At 43.3% G+C, this 23,671-nt stretch overlaps 1 protein-coding gene across 12 annotated transcripts in view; it reads right to left on the bottom strand.

Moving 5' to 3' along the window:
* Positions 1-7,748: 7,748 nt before the first annotated feature.
* IL21R (interleukin 21 receptor) overlaps positions 7,749-23,671 on the bottom strand; it is a 23,000-nt gene continuing 7,077 nt past the window's right edge. For 4 of the 12 annotated variants that reach the window (XM_086854048.1, XM_023937056.2, XM_023937054.2 and 1 more), the window contains 8 exons: positions 18,757-18,831; positions 15,594-15,699; positions 14,780-14,976; positions 12,965-13,116; positions 12,387-12,564; positions 10,965-11,064; positions 10,099-10,180; positions 7,749-9,587 (listed from right to left, as the gene is read on the bottom strand). In XM_086854048.1, coding sequence (XP_086710174.1) covers positions 8,685-9,587; positions 10,099-10,180; positions 10,965-11,064; positions 12,387-12,564; positions 12,965-13,116; positions 14,780-14,976; positions 15,594-15,699; positions 18,757-18,831 — 1,793 coding nt within the window. In that variant the 3' untranslated portion in view covers positions 7,749-8,684. Of the gene's footprint in view, positions 9,588-10,098; positions 10,181-10,964; positions 11,065-12,386; positions 12,565-12,964; positions 13,117-14,779; positions 14,977-15,506; positions 15,700-18,756; positions 18,832-23,037; positions 23,193-23,671 lie in introns of those variants that run through there. The other 8 variants (XM_086854053.1, XM_023937059.2, XM_086854049.1 and 5 more) reach the window with 6 other exon arrangements.

The following is a 23,671-nucleotide window of genomic DNA, read 5'->3' as shown; positions in this document are numbered from 1 at the left end:
GTTTGCATTATTTGCTGGAAAGCAAATGAGCCCAGCACCTCTGCAAAGAGAGTGCTACTCCAAAGAGCCTAAAACCCAGAAAACTTGGAGCGAGTTTGTAGACAGAGACCACTAATCAGTATAAACAAAAAACAGTTTCTTGAAAAATTAAAAAATATTGAAATAACAATTTTTGCACTACTTGACTAGCACAGACACTGAATTGAGCTTTACAGCTGGGGTAACAAGAGGGTGGAATGTTCTGTCTCAAAAGAGCTTGGGTTAGTTATTGTTAGAAAAAAAAAAAGAAAAAAGAAAAAGATACCAAACAAAACTTGCCAGAGATTATGATCACTCTGTCAGAAGAAGCTGGGGAAAAGGGAAGAAGTGTCAGGATAGAAGAAACAATAAGTACAGCATTAGCACAGGACCAAGTGTATATAGTCTGACTATAGAATAAGATTGTGATTTCTAACCAACAAAGGGTCTGAAGCAGTCTTGAATAGAAGTGAGAGAGAAAAAATCTGTGCTTAGCAAGGACTGTGATACAGTAATCATTAGGATTATTTCACTGAAGAGATTAAGTGATCTGATCCATGGCCAAGAATATCCTTCCAGTCATGGATTTCACAAAGCTAGACAACAGCATCTATGTATAACATCTTGCATGTGATTATGCCTGCCTATAGCATTCCTTGTCTGAATTAAATTCTAAAATAATTAAATGTTTCAGAAACTGATCAAGAGAAAAGGAGTGTTTCTGGCTTTTACTTCACCACCTCTTCAACTATGGGTTTTTCATAAATATCCTGTTTTGCTGCAGACTTTCTTCAGGGTGGGGGTTGTCGAAAGGAAGTGTCACCACTAGCTGATTTTAGATGAGGGAGGCTGGGACACATGAAGTCTCTCCTGCTTATCATTCTAATCAAGTTTGCTTATGGTCCCTATGATAAATACAGTAACACTGGCTAAATATGAAATAGAGAGGGCTGCATTAAGCAGAATTAAACATGTGCTTACAAGTGTTGCTGGAGATTTTGGTCTCCTCCAGGCTGAGCCCCTCTGGGATACTCCCTCATGGGGAGTCTCCCTTATCTCAGTTCTGTTTCAGGAAGGATTATCCAAAGGCTCGTTTGCTTCTTGTTTCTCGTGTTTATTAATATATATCAAAAGACTTGGCAGGTCTTCCCCAGACTTTCTGCTCAAGCTCAACCCACCATCACCTGGCTCAAGTTGGCTTGAAAAACACGAAATGGCCCCAAACTGCACAGCCTTTTTATCTTTATATTTATTCTTACCCAATTAACTATACACACATAAATTATTTTTCTTAGTGACCCAATGACCCAACACCTGTGTGCTGCATTGTGGCATTTTCTATCCAATCACCTACTACTACCCAAAAACCTTGAGAAGAAGAAGAAGAAAGAAGAAGGAAAAGAGACAACACCCTAAACCCTCCATCTTGTCTTCTGTTCTCTAAACGAGCTTATACTCTAAACTTTAACTTTTTCACCCAGTGACTTAAGAAAACTCTCTAATCTACACACTTACACTTTTAGTTTTTCTATTTAACAGTTGTTTACATGGTGTTTATGAAATTCAGTGTTTTCTTGGATGTCAGAGCTAGGCATCAGAGACAAGGGCACACTCTGTGCCTCAGACTCTAACAAGAACTTGTTCAGGCACACAAACAAATAAGCAGCCTTTACGTTAAGTAAATCAGGAGAGAATGTTTCCAGGTAATTGCTACTAATTTAATAAACTCTCCCCACTCCCATGCAAGAAGTTCTTTGTTCAGCTCTGCAATGTTTGAAATGTATTAGACATTTCTGGCTCTCTAGCTCACCTGGAAACAAATACAGCATGTTTAAGTACAAATTTTTGTGTTAGAAGCCATAAATGTTAGTCCTAAGTAGATCACAGAACAGTGAATTCTGAATGACTTATCAGAAAAGAATTTCAGGAAGTAGCACACAACTTGCTGAATGAGATTCTGCATCACATTAATGCAATTAGAGGAGCTAACATACAGACTGTGGATACATATCAATTAAGAGAAAAGTTACTGCAGCTACATGTAGCATTTGTATCACCGTTAATTAATTTATTCTGTTGGAATCAACACTTTAAACAAAAAATTGCTGTCAATATTCAAATGCTTCTGGAAAGGGCTAGGTGAATGATTTAGCCCTGGGTAACTTTACTCAGAAATCAATTACAGACCAAGTGAATCTCCTTAACTTAGCCAAAGGAAAGGTTAAGTAGTCATTTCACACCAACCATGAGTATCTTCATGAGAAGATGATTTTAGGTAGGAGAAAAGTATTTTCTTTTTTTTCTTTTTTAAATCTATGAGAGAAAGATGGAAAGAGTCCAGTGGTTGGACACTGAAAGTAGACACAATTAGACAGAAACAAAGTGAAGAATTTTTACAAAGGGGAACTGTCTTTACTTCTGAAACCTCTTCCCTAAAGATATGCAAGACTTGTAGTCTTCCTATTAGCTCAGATGGAAGCCCAGTACTATCAGTGCAGGTGCAATTACAGCAGCTGCTTGCAGTGGAAGACAAATCAACTTCTTAGTTGGATGCCTTGGGGACCAGACTGCTTGCTGCTTTCTTGTGCTCTAATGTCCAGTTTTTGCAACACTGCAGATCTGTGGGTGAAGGCAGAAAAGCCATTCGAGAACTAGTGTTAAGAAGGGAGAACCAGCTTTACTCTGCAGGAAAGAAGTACAAAATATTTGAGATGATGACCTGAAATGATACACCAGACACACTGCCAGCAGTCTATCAGCACCAGGAGGTGGTAGTGACCTTGATTTCCAAAGCGGTCTCAAGACATTGCAATGGTGTTTCCATCCTCTCTGTATGTTTCCAGAGCAGAATTCTGCCTGTTATCTGCTCAAAGAAATGAGGCCTTGCAGCTGTGTTTTTCCCCTCCCTCCTGGGGTTCCTGCCTCCACTTCCCAAAAGCAATTTTAAGTAATTTAACCAGAATTTGTACAACAAAGATTTTCCAAATGCTCTCAAAGACAGATGACTGACTATTATTGCTAAATCTATCACCAGAAATTCATATTCTGGGATTCACCCCCAGATTTGGGATCCAGTTGAACACACAATAAAAAGATGACATTTTCTCATAAGAATTTGTAAGGTAAAATAAATTATTTGATAGATACCACTGAGAGGAAATAGTACAAGCAGTTGACAGCACAGTCTCACCATGTGGGTAGCCTAGATGTCATCTAGGTTTTAGAAACTCTGTAAAGCAGAGCTTTACAGGGAGAGCTGAAGAATGAGGTTGATGTAGCCCAAGAGAATTGTAAGCAGCACCTTCAATGTGTAAGCAGTAGCTTAGGAGAAGTAGGTTTAATGATCTAGAGGGAGATGGAAGCTGACATCATAGAATTAACTTCTAATGGGGAACTGAGAGATGACAAGAGGACAGGAAGAGGCTGTCAGTGAATTTAAAAGTGGGGACAAGTAACATGCTTGATGAGACAGAGATAGAAGAATTGTACTGATAAATGTAATGGGCTCAAAGGGATGGACACAAAATAGGATTTTTGCATCTCTGACTTCTGGATGACTACAAGTAAGATCAGTTTTACAGAAACCTGATAAAACATGAACTATCATATAAGAAAGAGCATGAGCAAGGATTTCACATGAAGATATGTGCATAAGATTCTCCAATATGCTTGGGTATCCTTTGATATATATGATACTATATGCCAGCCCACAGCAGACAGCCAAGAGTTCTAGATTTTATTCCACTTCTGTCATCAACTGTTTTATAAGGTATGTTGCTTAATCAACAGAATTTTTTCTTGTTGTAGCTCATTCACATGGCTTTGTATGCTCACCTAAATCTTAAAGGAAGTCAGAAGCTCCAAGCTCTGATTTGGCAGAGGCTCTGGACTCTTTCAAAATATGTTTTGCTTGTTCTCATGCCCAGAGCAAGATTCTGATGTTGACAAGGTCTAGCAATGCATGTTTGCAGCCCAGAAATCCCATTGTATCCCAGACTGCATCAAAAGCAGCAGGACCAGAGAGTTAAGGGGTGGGGGGGGATTCTACCTCTCTACTCTGCTCTTGTAAGACCACCACTTGCAGGACTGTGTCCAGTGATGGGGGTCCTCAGCATAAGGACATGGAGTTGCTAAAGCAAGTCTGGAGGAAGCCACAAAGATGATGAGAGAACTGGAGCCTCTCTTCTATGGAGACAGGATGAGAGACCTGGACTTGTTCAGCTCGAGAACTTAGTGCCCCTTCCAGTACATAGAAGTGCTATAAGAAAGCTGGAGATGGGCATGTAGTGATGGGACAAGGGGGAATGACTTCCAGCAAGCAGAGGCCAGGGTTACATGGGGTATTGGGCAGAAATTTTCCCTTTGAGGGCAGACACACTGACAGAGGTTATCCAGAAAAGATATCCCAACCCCATCCCTGGAGGTGTTCCAGGTCAGGTTGGATAGGGCTTGGAGCAACCTCCTTCTAGTGGAAGGTGTTACTGCCCATGGCAGAGGGTTTGAACATTCCTTCCAACTGAAGCCATTCCAGGAGTCTATGACAGAATGAGTGGTGCACAGTGGGAACAGACACAGCAGATCTGGACCCTTGAATGCAACCCAGTTGTCGTTCCTTACATCTTAGCAACTATTCATAAATGATGTGATCTGCCTTTGCCACAGTCCCTTCCTTTGCTTACATCTCTTCCAGTGGCAGCACCAACAGGCACTAAAGAAAGGTAGGACACTGACTAGCACCTACAAAGTAAAACAGTGACAGGCAATAGCATGTCTGTTGGGGTAACCAACAGGTACACCCCTTCATCCACTAAGAGTACCCAAAGTGCAGAGTCTCCTGCGCAATCTGTTATGTTAGTATGTGTAATTGGACATCATCCCTGCCTATGATAAAAGATTTTTGTAGGTCCCTTAAGAAAAATTATTGATACCTTCTGAATACCTAGGTCTCTAAGCACACATTTGACAGAAGCACATCAAATGTGCAGAGCAGGCTCACATGAGACTTATCCTGGGGAATAAGGAAAAAGTAGTTGGATTTTCTTATCTGCATTAATTAGAGATTATTTGAGAGAACCCCATATAACCAGCCTTTTTCTCTCTTCATCTCTGGTGAGCCATTTTCCCAACAATTTGATGCCCACAAACAGCCATGTACTTTTAGATGTGATATACTTGGATCCCAGAAAAAAAGCTGCTACAAGGATGACTGCAATAAAACAATATTCACATATTTATACACACACACACACACACACACATATATATATACACACACACACATACATTAAAAAAGTATGCTTATGTCTGCAAAGTCCCAGACACTGAGGACTATTTTGGCTGGATTCCTTTACATTCATCTCCTGCAGTCAGAGAGAAGTACCTTGTTCAAGATGGTCCTTCTTTCAAGCACAATCCATTTAGAATTCATGCAATAGTGGTGTTTTGTGCTCAGCAAGCTCTCAGAACAAAAGTGCAAAGACACTTCTGATCTTCATGTTCCTAGTTCAAGAAACAATATAGAATTCCACATTAAGATAAAGAAAATATTTTTTAATATTTTAGCTCAGGAGATGTCCCCTAACATTACATGCTCGAATGTGTAGAACAGAAATACGTTAAACTGTCTTACCAGCTCAAAAGAAATGTCTCTTTTCACACTGCTACTGTCCCTTGATAGTTTAAGCTCTGTGGTTTGATGATCAGGCAGTAGCAGCAGTGGCATAATAAAGCACAGCTTACTGTGCCTGATTTTAAAGATAGTCTCAAGAACCAATGAAAAACTACTCCGATTATCAGATTGAGTTAAAAGTAGCTATATATGTAATTTCTCATTAGTCACGGAGAAGCAGGAATTTCTGCTAAAGGGTTAACATTTAAAAGGCCAAGTAATTTGTTGAATAGAAAAGTATCTGCTTGCAACTTTTATATAAATAGGTCAACAAAAGAGCTTTCTAAGTGACCCCAAGCCATTTTCTAGCCCTGTGTGGATGTGGGGCTAAACTGCTTCCACCCAGGACCTGTGCTCTACTGTGCTCAGACCCCTGCAGCACCTCCAAGCTGCCCTGTCCTGTACTTTTTCCACAGCCAATTGCTGCACTGTGCTCAAAGGGCAGCTCTGGAAGTAAAGCAAACAAGCATTACAGTGCTTCCTAGCCCTGATCCTAGAGTGTATAAGTAATCTTCCCATGCCCAGCAGCAATGATGCAATGGCAGTGTTATAGCCAGAATCCATCAAGTCACTCCTGTACATGGGTCTAGTGCCAGAGAGCAGAGAGAGAAGCAGTCAAAGAACAGACTGAGTAATAGTCTGTCAGTATCAGCTTCTGGGGCCAAGAGACAGGGACGCAGGGGCCTTGCAGAAATGGAGATGACATTTCCAAATGGGTACATCAGAATGGATTGTGGTGTTTCTCCCAGTATCTGTGTTTTGATCCTATCATTCCAGGGGGGGAAAAAAATCCAAATTTGAACAACTAGATCATTTGAACAACTAGGGACATTTGCAGTTTGCTCCTAAGAGGCACTGAACCCCCACCCCCCCACCTCAAACCCCACCACACCCACTGTGACAGCTTGCTGACCAAAAACTTAATTGTTAAATTTTGCTTCAAAGGGAACAACTTCCCTTACTTAAATACCCTTGTGTCATACACTTGTTCATGAAGTCTGGCTCCTAGGGCGAACTGAGGTAACTTCCAGCCCAGCGTAACACTAAACCACCACCTTCTATCAGATGTACAGCCAGATAGTGTTCCAGTAAGAGAAAAAGTTCCTTCAGCAGCTCTGGGTCCATCAATACAAACGGGAACAGCGAGCACACAGAACTGAGATGTCAAGGGCCCCAGAAAACCAAGTGAGTTTCTTCCTGAAGCAACCTGGGGTCATTTATCACAGTGTAGTTTCTGAAGTGAAAAAAGCTGCGAGATGAAGCTGCAGAAGACTGTGAGAGAGAAACATGAGAAATGTTTCTGTCCAGTATATATTTGCATTGACATGATCAAAATGCAAGCAGCCCTTGTAGGACAGTGTGGGGCAGTCAGCTCATCAGGGCAGTGGAGCTGGCGTGATCCTCTGCTGCCTTGTGGAGGGCATGTGGACCAGTAGCAGCAGGGAGGATGCATCAGCACATGAAGACACCTCCTGCCATGACTTATCACAGCAGATGACAAGAAAAATGGAAAATAAGGAGGGAAGAAACCAAAGAAGCTAATGTATCTTAGAGCAGTAGCCACAAAGCCATTGAGCTACGGATGTATTGAGGGAGTAATAACAACAAGGCAAAACTAAGCCATGTAGGTCCAAAATCAACATAGCAAATACTGTGGTCGATCTGAACAATCAAACCAGAGGATGTGGATGCAATGCAGTATTGTCCCAGCATTCACCTGTAAAAAAACCAAAAAACCAGCTTCTCTTTACTATAGTGCTCTCTCCTGTTTAGAAAGCTGTGGGGTTGCCTATAGCCTCAGGTAAGAGAAGGGGGTGAGGGAAGTGAGTTTATTGGTATCACAACAACAGCAGATTATTACTAGACTGGAAATATGCATCATTCACCACAAAGGCTCTCTCAAGATATGAGCTTCTTAAGCCAAGCAGCCTATGGGTTATCGCTATACCTATGTAAGACAAAGGACGTCACATTTAATTTCAGTATTACAGTTAATTTTTAAGACAATTATCCTGAACAAATCAGGGATATGGAAATGTCAGAAAGAAAGACAGATTCAAGGTTACAGGGAAATTTCATATTTAGTTTTATTAGCTAGCAGACATTGCTTGAAATTTGTGCTACTGACCTGTTAACAGCAGCAGAGCAAGTCAAAGGCAGAAGTGGCAGGCATAGCCAGGTAGGACATTTCGATAATTCTGGCATAATTCTGAAAGCTGCTCAATTAATATTCTTGAAAAGTGCAGGGAGGGAATCTGACTCAATAGAAAAGCCTAGCAGCAAGAATTTGTTTAGAATGATACATATTTTGAAAACTTTCCATTTGCAGACTCTACCTGAAAGTCTTTCTGAAACCTGAGTTGTGCTTGGTCTCTTGTACTTGCATTTCTGCAATGATTACATAAGAATTAGTTTTGATTCCCATAGACAGGTCTGGAAACCTCTGTAATTAACAAACTACTACAGCTGAGTTTGAAGAACCAAAGGCAGTAGAAGATAAAGTAACATCACATGTTGTTTGGAAACGGTAGAGGAATTTTAATGTAGCAAACATGCTTGCCATGGGTTATGATTCTAAGGTTCCATGTACAGCCAAACTCTCTAGTCATGTGATAATACAAGGGAAAATAACTTAAAGTTCTATGCTCTTTATAAGGTTACTGCAAAATTTTTTGCATATCTACATAAGCCAAAGGATCGTTTTCAAGGTACAGTTGTTTTTTTCTGACATTTTTCTGACATCAAGGAAGGGTTGATTTATGATACTGAAAAACCCCAAAACCCAACAAAACCCAGCAACATCAATCACAACAAATTTGAGACATTAACAGTATAAGTGGGAATAGTGACAGGCGTATCTTGTGGACCTAACAGGTGTCAGTTTATGCAATAGAGTTTACACAAAATATACTTTGTTTCTCTTCTGAATTTTGCTAACACTTTGCGCCTGGCACACTAGGGAAAAGGCCCCACACTCATCCAGGCAACATCAAAGTCCTTAGTTTGTCTGTGTCCCACTGAGAGGGCTCTCAGAGTGACAGGAGACCCACTGCTTGACATAGCTCCGTGGAAAGTCTTGCCCCTCCTGCTCAAGAGGGATGGGTCCACAAATGGTCTGACTGTTTTGCCCAAATTCAGAGTCAACTGGACTTCCACAGTCTGAGTCCACAAAGCCACTGTCAATAGTGTCCAAATCTACACAGATCAAAGGATAACTGTCACCAGGCCTTGTACTGTGAGGGAAGAAGTCATAGAAGCCTTCACTTTCACCATCAGGAGAAGGTAGAGAACCTGGATTTTCCAAATCCCACTGATGAGACTGCAAGCAAAGGGCTTCTAGGATGTTCCCCACCCTTCCTTCCACTCCCCTTTCCCCTTGCTGATTGACTGAGACACTTGTGCTCCTCAGGTGGTCTGTGGACACAGAGCCTGAAGCAAGTATTTTGTCCTGTGCCCTCAGATCAGCCAAATGCAAGTCACTGGATATCTTTCTGTCTTCCTCATCAATGTCAACCTTGGGGTAACCAGGCTCTCCAGCACTATCATCTTCCTTGTTGGCATGCTCATGTTCCCTATTCACATGGTTACAGCTGCACTGGCAGTTACAAGATGTAAATTCATCAGCCACAGTCACTGTATCGATTGACAAGTGCCCGTATGACTGGTCCTCAGTCCTACCACTGCTGTTTACACTACGCCACAGGGGCTGGCTACCATGACCTGGAGCAGTCAGGCAGGATGCACAGGGCTTGCAAGGCAGATTCTTTCTCAGCTCATGCAGCTCTTCCTGTGGGGTGCTGTTGGAAGGATGCATGGTGTAAACTTCTAGGACTTCTGGAAGGACTATTCCCCATTCAAAGAAATCAAAGGTCATTTTCATATGGGATGCACCAACCCACTTCTGCAGAAAAGTAAACATGGAGAGAGAGAGGTTAGCATCACAAGGTTTGAGGTTCCATGGAAATAACCAAGTTTCTTACACTTCTCTAGGAAGTCAAATTCTAAAATCACTGACTCCTCCAATGTAACAGGAGGATCCTGTTATTATGAGAAACAGGCAACTGCAAGAGAACTAACTGAAGTAATCGAAAATAATTAGCTCTGAGAGGTTTGCATGGCTTTGCAGTTTTTTCTGACAGTCCTGTCAGGATCCTGGGGTTCAGAAATCACATAAACTCAGCTTACACATTGAGAGAACACATACAGAGAATAAGAAGTATAGATTTAACATAAAGGTCTTCATGGTACTGAACAGATACTGGAAAGGTCTGGCTCTTATATCTGGAGACATTTGGCATTCCTTTGAGAGAGATTACCCCTTCTACTGCCCTAATGAGAACCCCTTGCTCAGGATAGCGTGATGGCCGTTTAGTCTGTCATGTGCTCCACTCACTTGTGTAGCCCATTTATACCTTAAAATCTCCATTATGAGCCATGTAAAGAGGGTTGAAAAAGGGAGCAGGGTCTGGGATGCAAGCCATCTTCTTCCACAAGCTGGAAGAGAAAAGAGAAAAGCTTTGGGGTTAAGCATACACTACAGATGCAAAGCAAGACATCTCCAGATCCATTTCAAGCAACCAGAATCACCTGTCCAGCCTTGTGAGTTAGCAAGTGGCTGAGACTCCAAGGATGTATTTTGCTGCCAGAGCCATCTAATAGCCTTTCTTGTGTAGGTGAGGCCTCAGCACTTGCATACACACATTCACACTAAGGGAAGACATTCCAGTTTTTTCTTCCTGGAAAAGCACCAAATGCTAGGAATGTGTTCTCACTGAGTCTGGGCTGGTTTGTGGTCTGCAGGCCAGGACTCTTTATGCAATTCATCTGTGAACCTGGGCTGCACCAGCCCAGCCCTCCTCCATGTCAGCACTCCATATCTCTTCAAGGATATGAGAAACTTCTGAGAGGGGCAGGGGCCTCCAACCAGCATTGAGGGACCTATGCCAGCTTTGGAAAGGGGCAGCTAGCTCTGCTACTGCTCTATCTGGCAATTGCAAAGAACAGACAAGGCCAGGAGAACAGTTCAGGAGGCTGTATGCCTTGCTTCATCCCGATGTGGCACCATCTTGTCCCAGCCTGCTGAGTGGCAGCAGAGCCTCAGAGAAAAGCAGGTCACTTGTGGCAGTACATCAGCCGGTGACCATTCTTGGCTGTCTCTCACAGGCCCATAGCTGCCCACTCATAGATATACAAGACTCAAGGAAGGAGGCGTGTGAACACCCCATCTTTAACAAGACAGAATAAAAGAATTACCTCCTGCCTCCTGAAGCATTCTTACCTCTGCTGTTTGGCCAGAAATGTTGTGATTGAGGCTATGACTGCCACGACAATACCAAACAGCAACAGCCATTCCATGCCATGCGCTGTCTGTGTCACTGCTGGAGAAAGAGACAAGGTCATTCAGGCTCACCTTGTATTTATACCCTAATCAGTAAACAGGAGATGGTGGGGAGAAAAAGGGTTTTTGGAATGGAAAGTGTTGTCAAGCAATGGAATGGGCTGCTCAAGGAGGTGGTGGAGTCACTGGTGGAGTCACAATGTCAGTCCAAGAGACTGGACGTTGCACTTAGTGCTATGGTCTAGTTGATAAAGTGACCATCAAAGCTTGTACCTGATGATCTTAGAGGTCTTTTCCAACCTAAATGATTCTATGACACACAATTTCTATCCCAGATTCTCTCATTGGGATATCGAGGCTGTCACCTGGGTATCAGTACTCCAGACAGGTCTGATTGAGAGTACTCAGAGATGACTGCATCAATGAAAGGAGCATTACATCAGCTTCCCTACAACCTGGCTGCACCTCAGATAGTCAGCCAACATAGGGCAGGACAGTTACTTGCCACAAAGACCCCTGGTGTTTCTGACTCCTGGTTTAGAGACACCTCCACAGATGATCTGTGAAGTGAAAGAGTGCAGCTGATTAGAGACAGGTGTTGACTGGATGACTGCTTGGTGGTTGCTCTCCACCTGTGATGAAAAGGAGCACCGCTGAGATCCAGAACTCAGATATCCCTTAGCAAATGAAGCCTGGCCCTGCTGCCACAGCACCAGGTTAACCGTGTAATACTTCAGCTCGTGCTGCAGATCAGTGAGAGCAGGGAAGCTCAGCATGAGCTGCTGGCATTGACCCCAGTCATTTTGCACCTGCTCTGTTGGAGAAAAGGTTCCTTATTTTCATAGCCTCTGTTCCACCATGACAAGGATCAGTGTACTTCCATGTATAAAGTACTGTGAACTCCCTCCAGAGTGGTGGCTACCAAACAAAACACCCATGCCCAGCATGACCAAACATCAGAGTCCAGACACAGAACTCGGGTTTAAGAGCAGGATCTCCCTCCCCTCAGCTGAAGACAACACTAAGACCCAGTAGAGGAGATCTCCCTCATTTCTAAAAGCTGCAAGCAGGACCCTGGACATTTGACACTGAAAAGGATCTAGAGGCTGCACTCTTGCAAGTGGCATCCAAATGTACAGGCAACCCCAACAAATACTCTTCTTTTGCCACACAGTGACAACAACAATAGTGACAGCCCAGGTTCACATAACCAGTGAGGGAGATAACCATACCTGGTTTCTCATACCAGTCTTTACTGGACTGTTTAAAATTTCTTCTAACTAATTAGATTTTATTAAATTTCTGAAAGCATATTCTGACATTGGACTAATAGAAAGGGAAAGGAGATCTGGCAGCACATACCAGCAGGGCTGGTTTTCAATAACAGCGGAAAACTCCATTCACTCCAAAAACCACCGTAGCCACTGTCTTCCCGGGGTCTAGCTCTCACTTGGAACTCATACTCAGTGTTCGCCTGTAGTTCCCACGGCAGGATCACCAATGTCCGTTTATTTTCACGAACAGCTTTAGTCTTCTGAGTCTGTGAATGATTAAACACCAAACACTAGAGTGACTGCTCTGACTTTGCTCGCACTGCTGCACAATGAGGATGCCTGCAAAATAACCTCTTCTGCTTTCATGTTGCTCCTGCAAGGCCATGCTCTGACTGGTCAGCAGCTGTGTGCAATCCTGGGGGAGCCTTCCAGGCAGGACAGCATGAGAATCAAGTGAATTATCAGCCTTCCTTACATGATCTAATACTTCTCAAACAGCTTCTCAATTATATTTTGGGTTTGCCCATTTTTAGCCCAGTCAAGCAGAGACACATTTTTTTCTGAACCATGAAAACCCTTCTTTTCCACCAGTGCTACTGTCCTGGTTGTGCTGGCCTCCTCTTCTCTGGTACACCATACTTGATGGTAAACTGACATCTCACTTACCTCCCAGGTGTCAGTTCTTCTTTTGTAACGCAGCTGATATTCCAGCTCCTCATTCAAAAAGTAGAAGGAAGAGTTCTGATAGATGGTTTCCCAAGAAATATTGTAACCCTCGGAGAACAAAGCGGTCAGGTTGAATGGAGGCTGTGGTTTTACTGGAAGACAGGATGGTGTTACCTTTTATAAGATTACTACAATTAAGAGATAGCCCAACATGGTATCATGCTACCACTACAGTGAGTAGGGAACAAAGCTGCCCTTTGTGGTGGCAGTGGTGGGCCTTCCTATACTAGAGAACATCCACGGCATTCCTGCCCTCAGCCATGCACCAAACCTCACATGTAAGGAGCATAATGAAGTCAGGACCACAATTCTCTGAATGTATCTTCTGCTTGTCTCTGAACCTCCTTATTGCCTATGGAGAAGGAAAGGTAGTGCACAGGGCTAAAAAACTCCTGGGAGATTATGTAAAATGCAGAGCACCTTGTTCTTCTCATGACATAAAAGAACTCTGTGTAGTTCACTCACAAAATTGGGGAAATACCCCTCATGTAACAGAGTCATGAGGAAAAGCTGAGGCTAGGGGACATTGTGTAAGCGCACAGCAGTCCCAACTGCCCAAAAAGCAAGCTTTTGTATCCCTGCAGGGAGTGTTTGTATATTGAAAAGCAGTAATGCAAAACCCCAGCAGTCTGCAGGTCCCACCACTTAGCTATGATGCCTTTGGATGAGGATCTCTAGGAGATATGCAAAGCACTTACCACACAGTCTCTAGTCTGTCAGTGGGAGCAAGGAGGCTTCCTGGAATGTTTTGGCATTTGTCAAAAAGATGACACCTCTCAAGTAAAGTTTAATTTCAGAAGAAGCCAAATAGAAAAATCCTTTTCCTATATCTGTGTGGTACCCATCTGCCTAGCTAACCACTCCTTTTCTTCACAGTTTGCTATACAACCCAGAACATACCAACATTCCAAGTCAGCTACATGATTGCATTCAGTCTTCATGTCATGAAGAAAGATGTCATGGAGAAATGATTAGGAATTGCCCCAGAGATGGGAACTGTCACATCCAGTATATCTGGGACACCTCGAGCCACCCAAAAAAATGTCATGTCAGTTTAAGTGTCCACTGCAAAAGCCTTTTGGGAGCCTCCAGCTCCTTGGATATTACAAGAGAGCTGGAGGAAGATTTTTGACAAGGGCATGTAATGACAGGACAAGGGGGAATGGCTTCACACTGATGGAGGACAGCATTAGATGGGATATCAGGGAGGAATTATTGTCTGTGAAGGTGGTGAGGAACCAGCACAGGTTGCTCAGATCCCTGAAAGTGGAATATGCTGCCATCCCTGGAAGTGTCCAAGACCAGGTTGGACAGGACTTGGAGCAACCTGTTCTAATGGACGGTGTTCTTGCCCATGGCAGGGGGTTGGAGCTGAATGATCCTTAAGGTCCCTTCCAACCCAAACTATTTTAAGTATTTGTGACATTTGTAATAAAGCAGTTCCTCCCTTCCTTCCTTTAGAATCCAGCCAAGAACAAGCTCTTGCATAGCCTAAGTATGAGACTGGTCTAAGGTGGATATTTATCACCTACTGCTTCATGGGGAAAAGGAATTTCCCCATGAAAAGCATGGACCAAGCCAGCTCTAAGCTCAGCCTCAAGCATAATAGCAATAATAAGAGCACAGTGCTTTATGTAGATGAGTGTACAGCAAACATAGCCCCACACTGCTTGCTGCCACTCTTACTCCTTGCCCAGACTATCCTAGCACATAGAGTAAAACAGTATTTATCAAATTCACCATTTTTGTACTTACTGTTGTCTGACAAATAAAAATCTTTGGAAATCACATGGTGCCTATCAGCTATCTCTGTGACATCCACCTGGACTTTGGTATCTGCCAGGAGTTCAGTCATGTCCACAGTGCACATGTACTTTGTGTGACTGGTATTTCCTGACAATTGCAGGAGACTGCAGGCAGCCACAGTATTTTCTGGATCTTCCTCAGGAAACCTAAAAAAGCCAAAATGAACAAGTCTGCATGTATCACATACTGTAGCTGGATTAATTTGTTGCTGAATCACCAGGCATAGGAAATAATTAAAATGAAAAATCAACATGTTCAGATAAAAAAATATCTTTGAACTTCAACATATTTCTTTTCCCTTCTACTTGCTCAGCTTGGCATTTTTGAGAGAATAGGAAGGTATTTCTGGAAAGGAAAGGTGCTCCTCAGGGTTACACAGCCCAAGACTGCATCCACTTCCTTGCTGGGGCAGAACAGCAGCAGACTGGACAATCTGTGTGAGCCCTGCCAATGCAGGTGAAAGTTGACTTATAACAACAGCAAAGGGCAAGGTATTCCCATGGCAGCAGAGAAGGCAATGTTAAGGAAGCTGGAGTCAGCATAGCAGTCAGCAGCAAGAAGCACAGTCAGTGGAGACAGGAACTAGGGGTTCTTTGCTAGGGAAGAAGTCAGTTTGTAACTGAAGTGCAAAATAGCAAGTGAAAAACCAGCATGACAGCAAAATCAGGATTTCTACCTAACAAAGAGAACAGAAGGTCGCCACTGCTCTATGGCCATGGAGAGCTCCTGCTAAGTGGACTTTTCTCATCCCACCAAGTCGTACCATGTTGCAGTGAGGTTGTACGAACCGCCACCCAACTCATCTCGCAGGATACAGGACAGGGTCTGCACATAGTCCACAAAACAAGTGAGGCTTTCACAGCACAAAGCTGTAGGTTTGGAAAGAGAAAACACAGTATCAACTTCGGTGATAAAGCAAAAAGAACTTTGTATCAATATATGCACTCTTCAGGGTTCCCACTAAATCTGAAGCGAACAGATGGGTCTCTGACAACGGTTCTCCCTCCCGCTGAAAGTCTCCAGTCTTGGGGCATAAGATGTGTTCCAACTCTACAGGGTGACAAGTCACTGATGGCAAGATGAGTGTCAAACAAAAACCTATTCAAAATGCTGTGGCAGCCAAAATTAGGAAATGCCCAAATTTTGACTGAATTTTCAGACTTATCCCTGTCTCTCAGACAATTGCTACAGCAGAATCACATACACAGAGTAGCATATTCAAACGTTTTAATGATTCCACTTTCTAAATTGAGTACTGTTCTTTGCTAGTCTAGTTTTCATTGGACATCTACATAGCGCTTTACCTATATTTTTAAAGTGCTATTTTAGTGATTTTTCTTTGCCATTCTCTTTTCAGTTTTCTAAAGCTTGATATCTGCAGCATCAATACTTTTTATGTCCAGCTCCAGAGCCTTGAAGTATGTTTCCCTTGAAACTGGGAATAAAAAATATTGCCAGTTTGTAGTTATTATAATCTCTATAAAACATCCTGATAAGCACAATTTACTAATTACAGACTTCCCAAGAGAAGTTGAGAGGCAATTGTAGAACTTACACCAGTCATTAGAAAAATCAAGGAATTTTTTGAAAGTGTTCACAAAGCAGCATTTATACTCTTGTACGTTTTCTGCAGGAGCTCTGCTCACAGAGCAGTATTCAATATGTGTTTTATAAAAGTACACTTGTCCTGTACATAACACACTTATCTCCCTGGATATCAAGGCAGGTAAGATAGTAGTACAGTGAGAAGTGTCTACATTGACGAGTCCCCTCCTGACAGCTGCCTGGGCTGACAAGAACCACCACCATCACACTAGGAATGGCTGAATGAAGAAAGGCCTACAGGAGATGCAGAATGCCACGCTGGTTCAAACAATGCCTACTGCAGTGACCATTCATTTCTGACATGTAAAGTATCACCCCTTTTCAATGGGAATAAAATTATCGTCATCTGGGAAAAGACCCAAGATTGTTACATCCATACTTAAATCAGGCACGGGTCCTTCCCTACCATAAAGGCTGCTCCCAGCCTCCTGAGAACACACCACTCTGCAGCCATCAGGCAACCAAACTATTTTATGCTAACCATGCTGTGAGCTCACTTCCCTTTGTTGTTCTGCTGCTTTCTTTGTCAGAGAAGCTGCATTCTGGGCTTCCTCTTTCCCTGCTGCAACATGCTTTATGTCCAGAGTGTTGTTTGCTAATATGCTATGCTCAGCTGAAGCTGTATGCAGAGAACCACCGTGGAATGCAGACACTGTGTGCAGTGATGGACCAGAAACACCTGTTCCACTCTCCAGATCAAGTGGCTGTCCACACAGACAAGCTGTCTGCATTGACAGCCACAATGCACAGCAGGCATGTCCAGCTGAGGGTGCAGCCTCTTTCTAGGGTGGAGTAAGTTCAGAGGAAAACAAAGTCCAGCTTTTCCATGCTGAAGTCACCCACGACCCGTTACAACATTTACTTCCAAGTCCTTACATATCAGAGCACACACTACTCTCTTTACATGAACTCTGAGCAGCACTCAGATTTTCATACAAAATCCTCCTTAACCCAAAGAGTTAGGATGGTGGCTTGGGGATGTTTGCAATAGATTGGTCCCAAGGATGTACCTTCATTTCAACTTTCTAATTTCACACTGACTTCAGAATTCTGTTCTAAAATTTTCATTAAGTTTTCACATTTTATTTTGAACCCTCAATAGACTCTTCTGAGGGTCCTGGTCAAAGCACTGTTTAGTTCAGAATTCTGAGCAACATACTTCTTTTCTTTTAGCCTAACTTTGTTTTCCTAGAAAAATGGGGTTAGGAATCTCTTGCATTCCTTTATAAAGGGCAGCAACTACTAGCAACAATTAGTATAGGCTACTAATTAGCAGTAATTAGAATTCTTCTATGCTTTTTTGTTAATTAGTCATACAGACTACTATTCCTAGGTAGCTGGTAAGTTGCAAGGTTATCTTTGGGCAAGAATCTGTTAACAAAATTAAGAGGACAGCTTTTTACTGGGAAAATAATAATTAAGTGTCCTAAAATTAGTTAGTTAGATCTAGAATGAAGTGTCTGCCCTTGGCAGCTTCAGAAACAAAAATTGAATACTAACAGTAAGGTCTAAATTGATCCAAACTGAAATTAGTACAACATTGTAGTTCCCTGGCTTGCATCACACAAAATTCAGACCAGATATCACAGTGGTCCCCTATGACATGAAGATACAATCCTGAATGCATATTTTCTCCATATTTATGTCTGGGGCAGGTCCAATGCCCTCCTACAAGCAGCAGGTAAGATACTGAACTTGCATAGTTCCCTGTAGGCATGGCTGTCACTGTTTTTTTCTGTCCAGCTGATCTGTTCAGAAAGTCAGACTGGAGTTTGCAGTGTGGGTAGGAACCAGCAAAAAAGTGTGTGTGTGTGTGTGTTTGTGTGTGTGTGTTTGTGTGTGTGTGTTTGTGTGTGTGTGTTTGTGTGTCTGTCTGTGAGAGACTGTATGCACAGTCCAATCCTAAGCAAAAGGACTCAGACTAGGAGAGGTTCACTCCACTGACCCTGGCTGACAGCAACCCTGGGGATATCCTTGTCTTGGCCATCAGAACCTTTTCTACAGCAAAGGGTATTTTTGGTGGGGGAAATCCTACTCTAATGTCACTAGGAGACATTTCAGTGCAAGGCAGGCACTTCCTCTGCAGGCTCTGCTGGTGCTGCTCCCCAGAGCAGTACACAGCCTGGCTGAACTCTGCCCAGCACCTTCCTGTGCCCGTCCTCCACTCATTACTGCATGGAACTGTCTCCCCTGGGAACTTATCTTGTGCTTGGTGTCCCATGGCAACCTTGTGCCATGCCCATCTCATCAGAGCCAGCACACACGGTCACTAAGATAAATCCTGTCGGTGTACAAGAGGAAAGTAAATACTGAGTACCTACCGTACTGGAAAAAAAGGCAAAAGAAAATATTCTGGAGCCACTGTTTGTTCCTCATGGTGGTTCTCACTGGATGTCCTGGGGAAGATAACAAAACGAAACAGAAATACAACCACAAACAAGACTTCCACGATCAATTTAAAGCTCTACTCAGGCATCTACTAACTAACTAAGGTCGAAGTGGAATTAATCTTGCTTTCATTTAAAGATCTAAAAGTAGTGCCTTATTTAGATAACTTATTTCAGCTCTCCTATGTGTATCTATTCCATGGGCTAAGGGGGGGATGACCAACAGCCTGCCAACTTGCCATAAGCAAGGTCAGTGAAATCTTTGCTCCTTGCCAGCACGTGCACAGAGAAAGCAACAGTGTCTGCAGCTCGGGCTATTCAGGCAACAAGAAAGACTCTTAGGTTAATTGCAAACTCATTTTTTCTTTATTAGTGTCTTGCAACTAGGAATGGCTTGCCACTAGAGGTGACATTGCTGCAGATTAAACAGCTATACAGTGAATTAGCCAAATGGAGTCTGAATATCATTGTGGGTCTGTGTGAGGAAAGCTAGTAAGAACTCATTGATTTGGCCTATCCATAATTAAATAAGCATGAAATATCTAGTTAAGGGACTCCAGAAAGACAGACCAAAGGAAAAAAAGAAAAAGAAAAAAAACCAAACAGCCTCCCATGTAGTATCCAAGAGAACAATGTACAGTACTGACTGCAGGTAGAGGCTGCATGATGGTTTAGTGAAGAGGGCCTACAAGACAGTCTTCAGAGAAGATGACAGCAGGATTTTTAAAACAGAGGAAATGGTATCACATACAAATGACCACAGACCCTGCTCCAAGACAAAGCCCTCAAGTCATATAATGCATTTAAGGCTGTGTTTTAACAGCATTTAAACATTTATAGAAACACATGGATATGCACAGAAGGACTTAAAATGTGCTCCCTGCAGAGTACTGGCTGTTGATGCTTTGTACAGACTCCAGCACTGTTTTCTGAAGCTATTCTTAAATGGGACAAGACTTTAGAGAAGAAATGTGTATTATTTTGGGGGCATAGTTTCATTGAAAGCAAGTTGCAAGGATGCACAGACAGCAGGAAGGAAGCAGCAGGAAGACATACACCATGTCACATAGTCTGATTTACCCTTTTAATTAAAAAAAAACATCACCCCTTGTCCTATAGCAACAGACACTGCTAAAAAGTTTGTCCTTATCTTTCTTACTGGTTCTTTTTAAATAATGAAAGGTTGCAGTAAGGTCTCCTCAAAGCCTGCTCTTCTCCAGGTTGAACAAGCCCAACTCTCCCAGCCTGTCATATATAGCAGAGGTGCTCCAGCCCTTGGAGCATCTCTGTGGCCTCCTCTGGGCTCACTACAGCAGCTACACGTGCTTGTCACATTAGGGTCCCAGACCTGAAGGCAGAACACCAGGCAGGGTCTCAAGAGAGCAGGGTAGGGGGGAGAATCCCCTCACTCTATAAGCTGTCCACACTGCTGGGGAAGAACCCCAGGACACAGGGGTCTCTGGGCTACTAGCACACATAGTCTGCTTATGGGCAGCTTTTTATCCACCACTGCCTCAGGTCCTTGTCAGCAAAGCTGGTCTCAATCTCTTTGTCCCTCAGCCTGTATTCATATGTGGGGTTGCAGGTATCCAGATCCTGAGGTGCCTATGCTGCATCCACTACAAGTAACAAGTACCCAGGCAATCACTCAGCAGAAAGAACACCATGAGGTCTTTAAGACTTGGGGAACATTTGTGGTGTATAAAAATTTCCCAGGTTTACTCAAATAATGAAAGCAAAACAAATTTTGCAGCCACCAGAAAGCCCCTGCAGCCTCATGTGAGCTCACAGACATGCTCTCAGGGTGTCAGTGCCCAGGTGAGACCAGCAAGACTCGCTCCGAAGGTGCCACAGACACCGTGTCACACCCTGCTGTGGGAGCGATGATGCAGCCCCTTCTTTCCTACCAAACACTCTACCCATGAAGCACTGTTCCAGCTCAGCACGGAGCCCCAGGCACCCTGCCATCCTCCCTCACCTGTTGCCAGTGCCAGGGCAAACTCTCAACCTTTATCTCCCAGCCCTTCTTTCTGCATCACACATTGCCTTGAGTTAATATCTTTTCTTTACCCCTCTAGTCCAACCTCTCCAAGTTTTCTCTGTATAATAACACTTGTCATTTGACACTTGCCACCACTACTTCTGGTGGTGCAGTCCCTAGTCACAGATACAGTCCACTGTCTAACTCCACCTTGTGATCTCACCTATCTTCCATTGCTCCTCCCCAAATCCTTATTCCTTTGAGGAAGGCCTGCTGTTATCCTGCCATCTGAAACCTGCTCACTTGACTTCATGCTAAGACTGGCTCCACCATGAGCCCATCTCAGCATCATTTTGTATTGTGACTGTCACACTCCACACTCTTGGCCACCATGGAAAACAAAGAAAGGCAACTTGTTACCAGGAAAGGGGGGAGGGGGGGAGGGGGGGAGGGCTGGGCCATCAGAGAGGTTTGCAGACCCCCCACTTATTTCAGAATCCAATTGGCAGGGCTTTTGATGTTTTGCGTTCATGATGTTGCAGTAGCTCCCTGCTTTTATTGGTCTGTTCATTTCTGCCTAAGTGAACAGACCAATGCAAGGAAAGACTTTGGTGCTTTTACCTATTGGAATGTGGTTTCTTTCAAGGGCCTCCTCTACTTTCCTTTGTCTGCTCAGAGAATGGTATCATCAACCTGAAGGGACAGTCAGGACTGAAGAGGAAAAAGTCAAAGCAAGAAACCCAAGTATCTCATTGGGTAGATATTTTTACAGAGTTACCAGAGGCTGTCATTACACAATGGGGAGAGGTTAGCATACAGCCTTGTAATCTAGAGGGAAGATTCCTGAAGAAGAGCAACATTGCAAAAATAAGAAAACCAGTAGGATCTGCTAAAATAGCTGAAACAAAGAGACAATTCTTTCTCAGTTGGGATACCACTGTCCCATCTCTTACCCTTGCCAGTGCCCACAGATTAGTCCAACATTTATCTCCATTTCTTTCCCTACCTCAGTGTGGTAGGAAAGGACTGTGACCTCTAAGAGCACCATAGGCAGTTTGAGTACTGCTGAAATTATCTGTCCTCCTGGCTGTGCTCTGGAGTGTTATGACATGAACAGAGAAGATATGTGCAGAAGAGCTGGGAAACCTGCACCTCTGCAGCAGCATCTTTGTGGTCTTTGATGCCAAAGACCTCATGACTCCAATGGAGATGTATAGCAGCCCTAATTCTGAAAGCATGCTCCAGTCAGGCACCCTGCAAGCTTCAATCACAGTCTATTATTGGGATCCCCACCTTTTCTACGTCCCTCCATTTGCTACACCCTTCCCATTTGCTTCTATCTATCAGCATGTGATTGTTCACGTGGAGGAAGGAGTGGCAGTGGGCAATGAGCAGAGGCAGGAATTTATTCCCAGTCTGGCACTAGAAAAGTCCTTTCTACCACCTCATTTCATTTTCTTGGTCTGTGAAATGGGGCCTCTGAATCAGCTTCACACATCCTTGCAACACAGACATTTCTTATAAAATGTCAAGCATTGTACAGCTGCCAAGTACCACTTCTGCAAACTCTGTAGTATCCTTATGAGACCACAACAATAAAGTCGAGTAGTTATTCAAAATATACACATGTAAATGATGCTACAGGTTTTTAATATACCAGAGAATAGGAAATAGGACCAATAGAGACAGACATTTATGAAGATTATTTTTGGTAAGGATCTGGAAATATGATGCTATAAACTGCCAAACATGGATGCAGTCTAAGCTCACAGTTTGAAGTGTTTCCAGGAAATGTATGTACATAAAAAACAAACATCCCCCCAAAAAAACAACAAAATAAACCAAAAAAAAAACCAACCCCAAACCCCCAAACAAAACTGATTAAGAACTCAATTTAAATAAAAAAAGAGAGGGAAAAAATACGGTATTTCCAAGCACCAGAAAATGAATTTTTGCACCCAAGCAAAATAAGTGGAAGACACAGTCCACCAGTTATGTGCCCAAACAAGCTTTCTTCTTGAAAAAAAAAAATCATAATCAATGCACACTGCTATCTAATCACAAAGCTGAAGCAACAGGGAGACAAAGGGGTGCTCTGCCTGTCCACAGGCTAAGTGCAATGACAGGTGGGGCACAGGGGCCACATCAGCTATAAGAAAGATTTACAGTGAAGATGAGACATCAAGCAGGAACAAACTGGCAGCAGGGAAAATTGGTGGAAGGGTGGACATTACCTGCCCTGTTCTGTGCATTTCAGCCCTCCCGCTCTTCCATGACCAGCCTGGTTAAATCATTACTGCAACTGCAGACCCCACCTGGGGAGCTGGGGAGCAGGTGGGTCGCCTCAGCACTGAGTAAGAGCAAAGCCTACTTGTGCACAACCAAGGGCTATGGTGTATTGGAATTCATAGCGATAAATGGAGATTGACGTCACCACTGTATCAGTATTACTGTGCCAACAGAAGGATGTGGTGAGAGGAGGTGATGAATTCAGGTCCAAACACCCACACAACATTTATTACTGTACTGCTCTGCTTTCTTATGTGAGAAAAGGGTGGGAGAGCTGATAAAAACTCACAAGCTTCATATCTAAAAGGTCATAGTGGGGCTCGTGACTTGTGCAGTGAGGAGGCATCAGTATCAAGGTATTAAAGGGCTAAGCCAAAGTGCATAGTACAGCATGTGCCACATTGGAGACAGTCAAGCACCAAAGTGTTCAGCATCCATCCATTCCCCAAATGGTCCCAGGATCAGGGCAACAGCACCAATTCTCAGGCCACAGGCAGAGGTCATCTGGCTCCTATAGAGGTGAGAGGCTCACCCCTGTCATATCTCATGCCTGGGACTTGTGTCTGGGATGGGTCTGTT

This window comes from Cyanistes caeruleus, chromosome 17 (assembly GCF_971803275.1).
Source record: "Cyanistes caeruleus chromosome 17, bCyaCae1.hap1.1, whole genome shotgun sequence".
NCBI lineage: Eukaryota > Metazoa > Chordata > Aves > Passeriformes > Paridae > Cyanistes > Cyanistes caeruleus.
The sequence above is the reverse complement of the archived record's forward strand: the minus strand, read 5'-3'. Positions and strand labels throughout refer to the sequence as shown.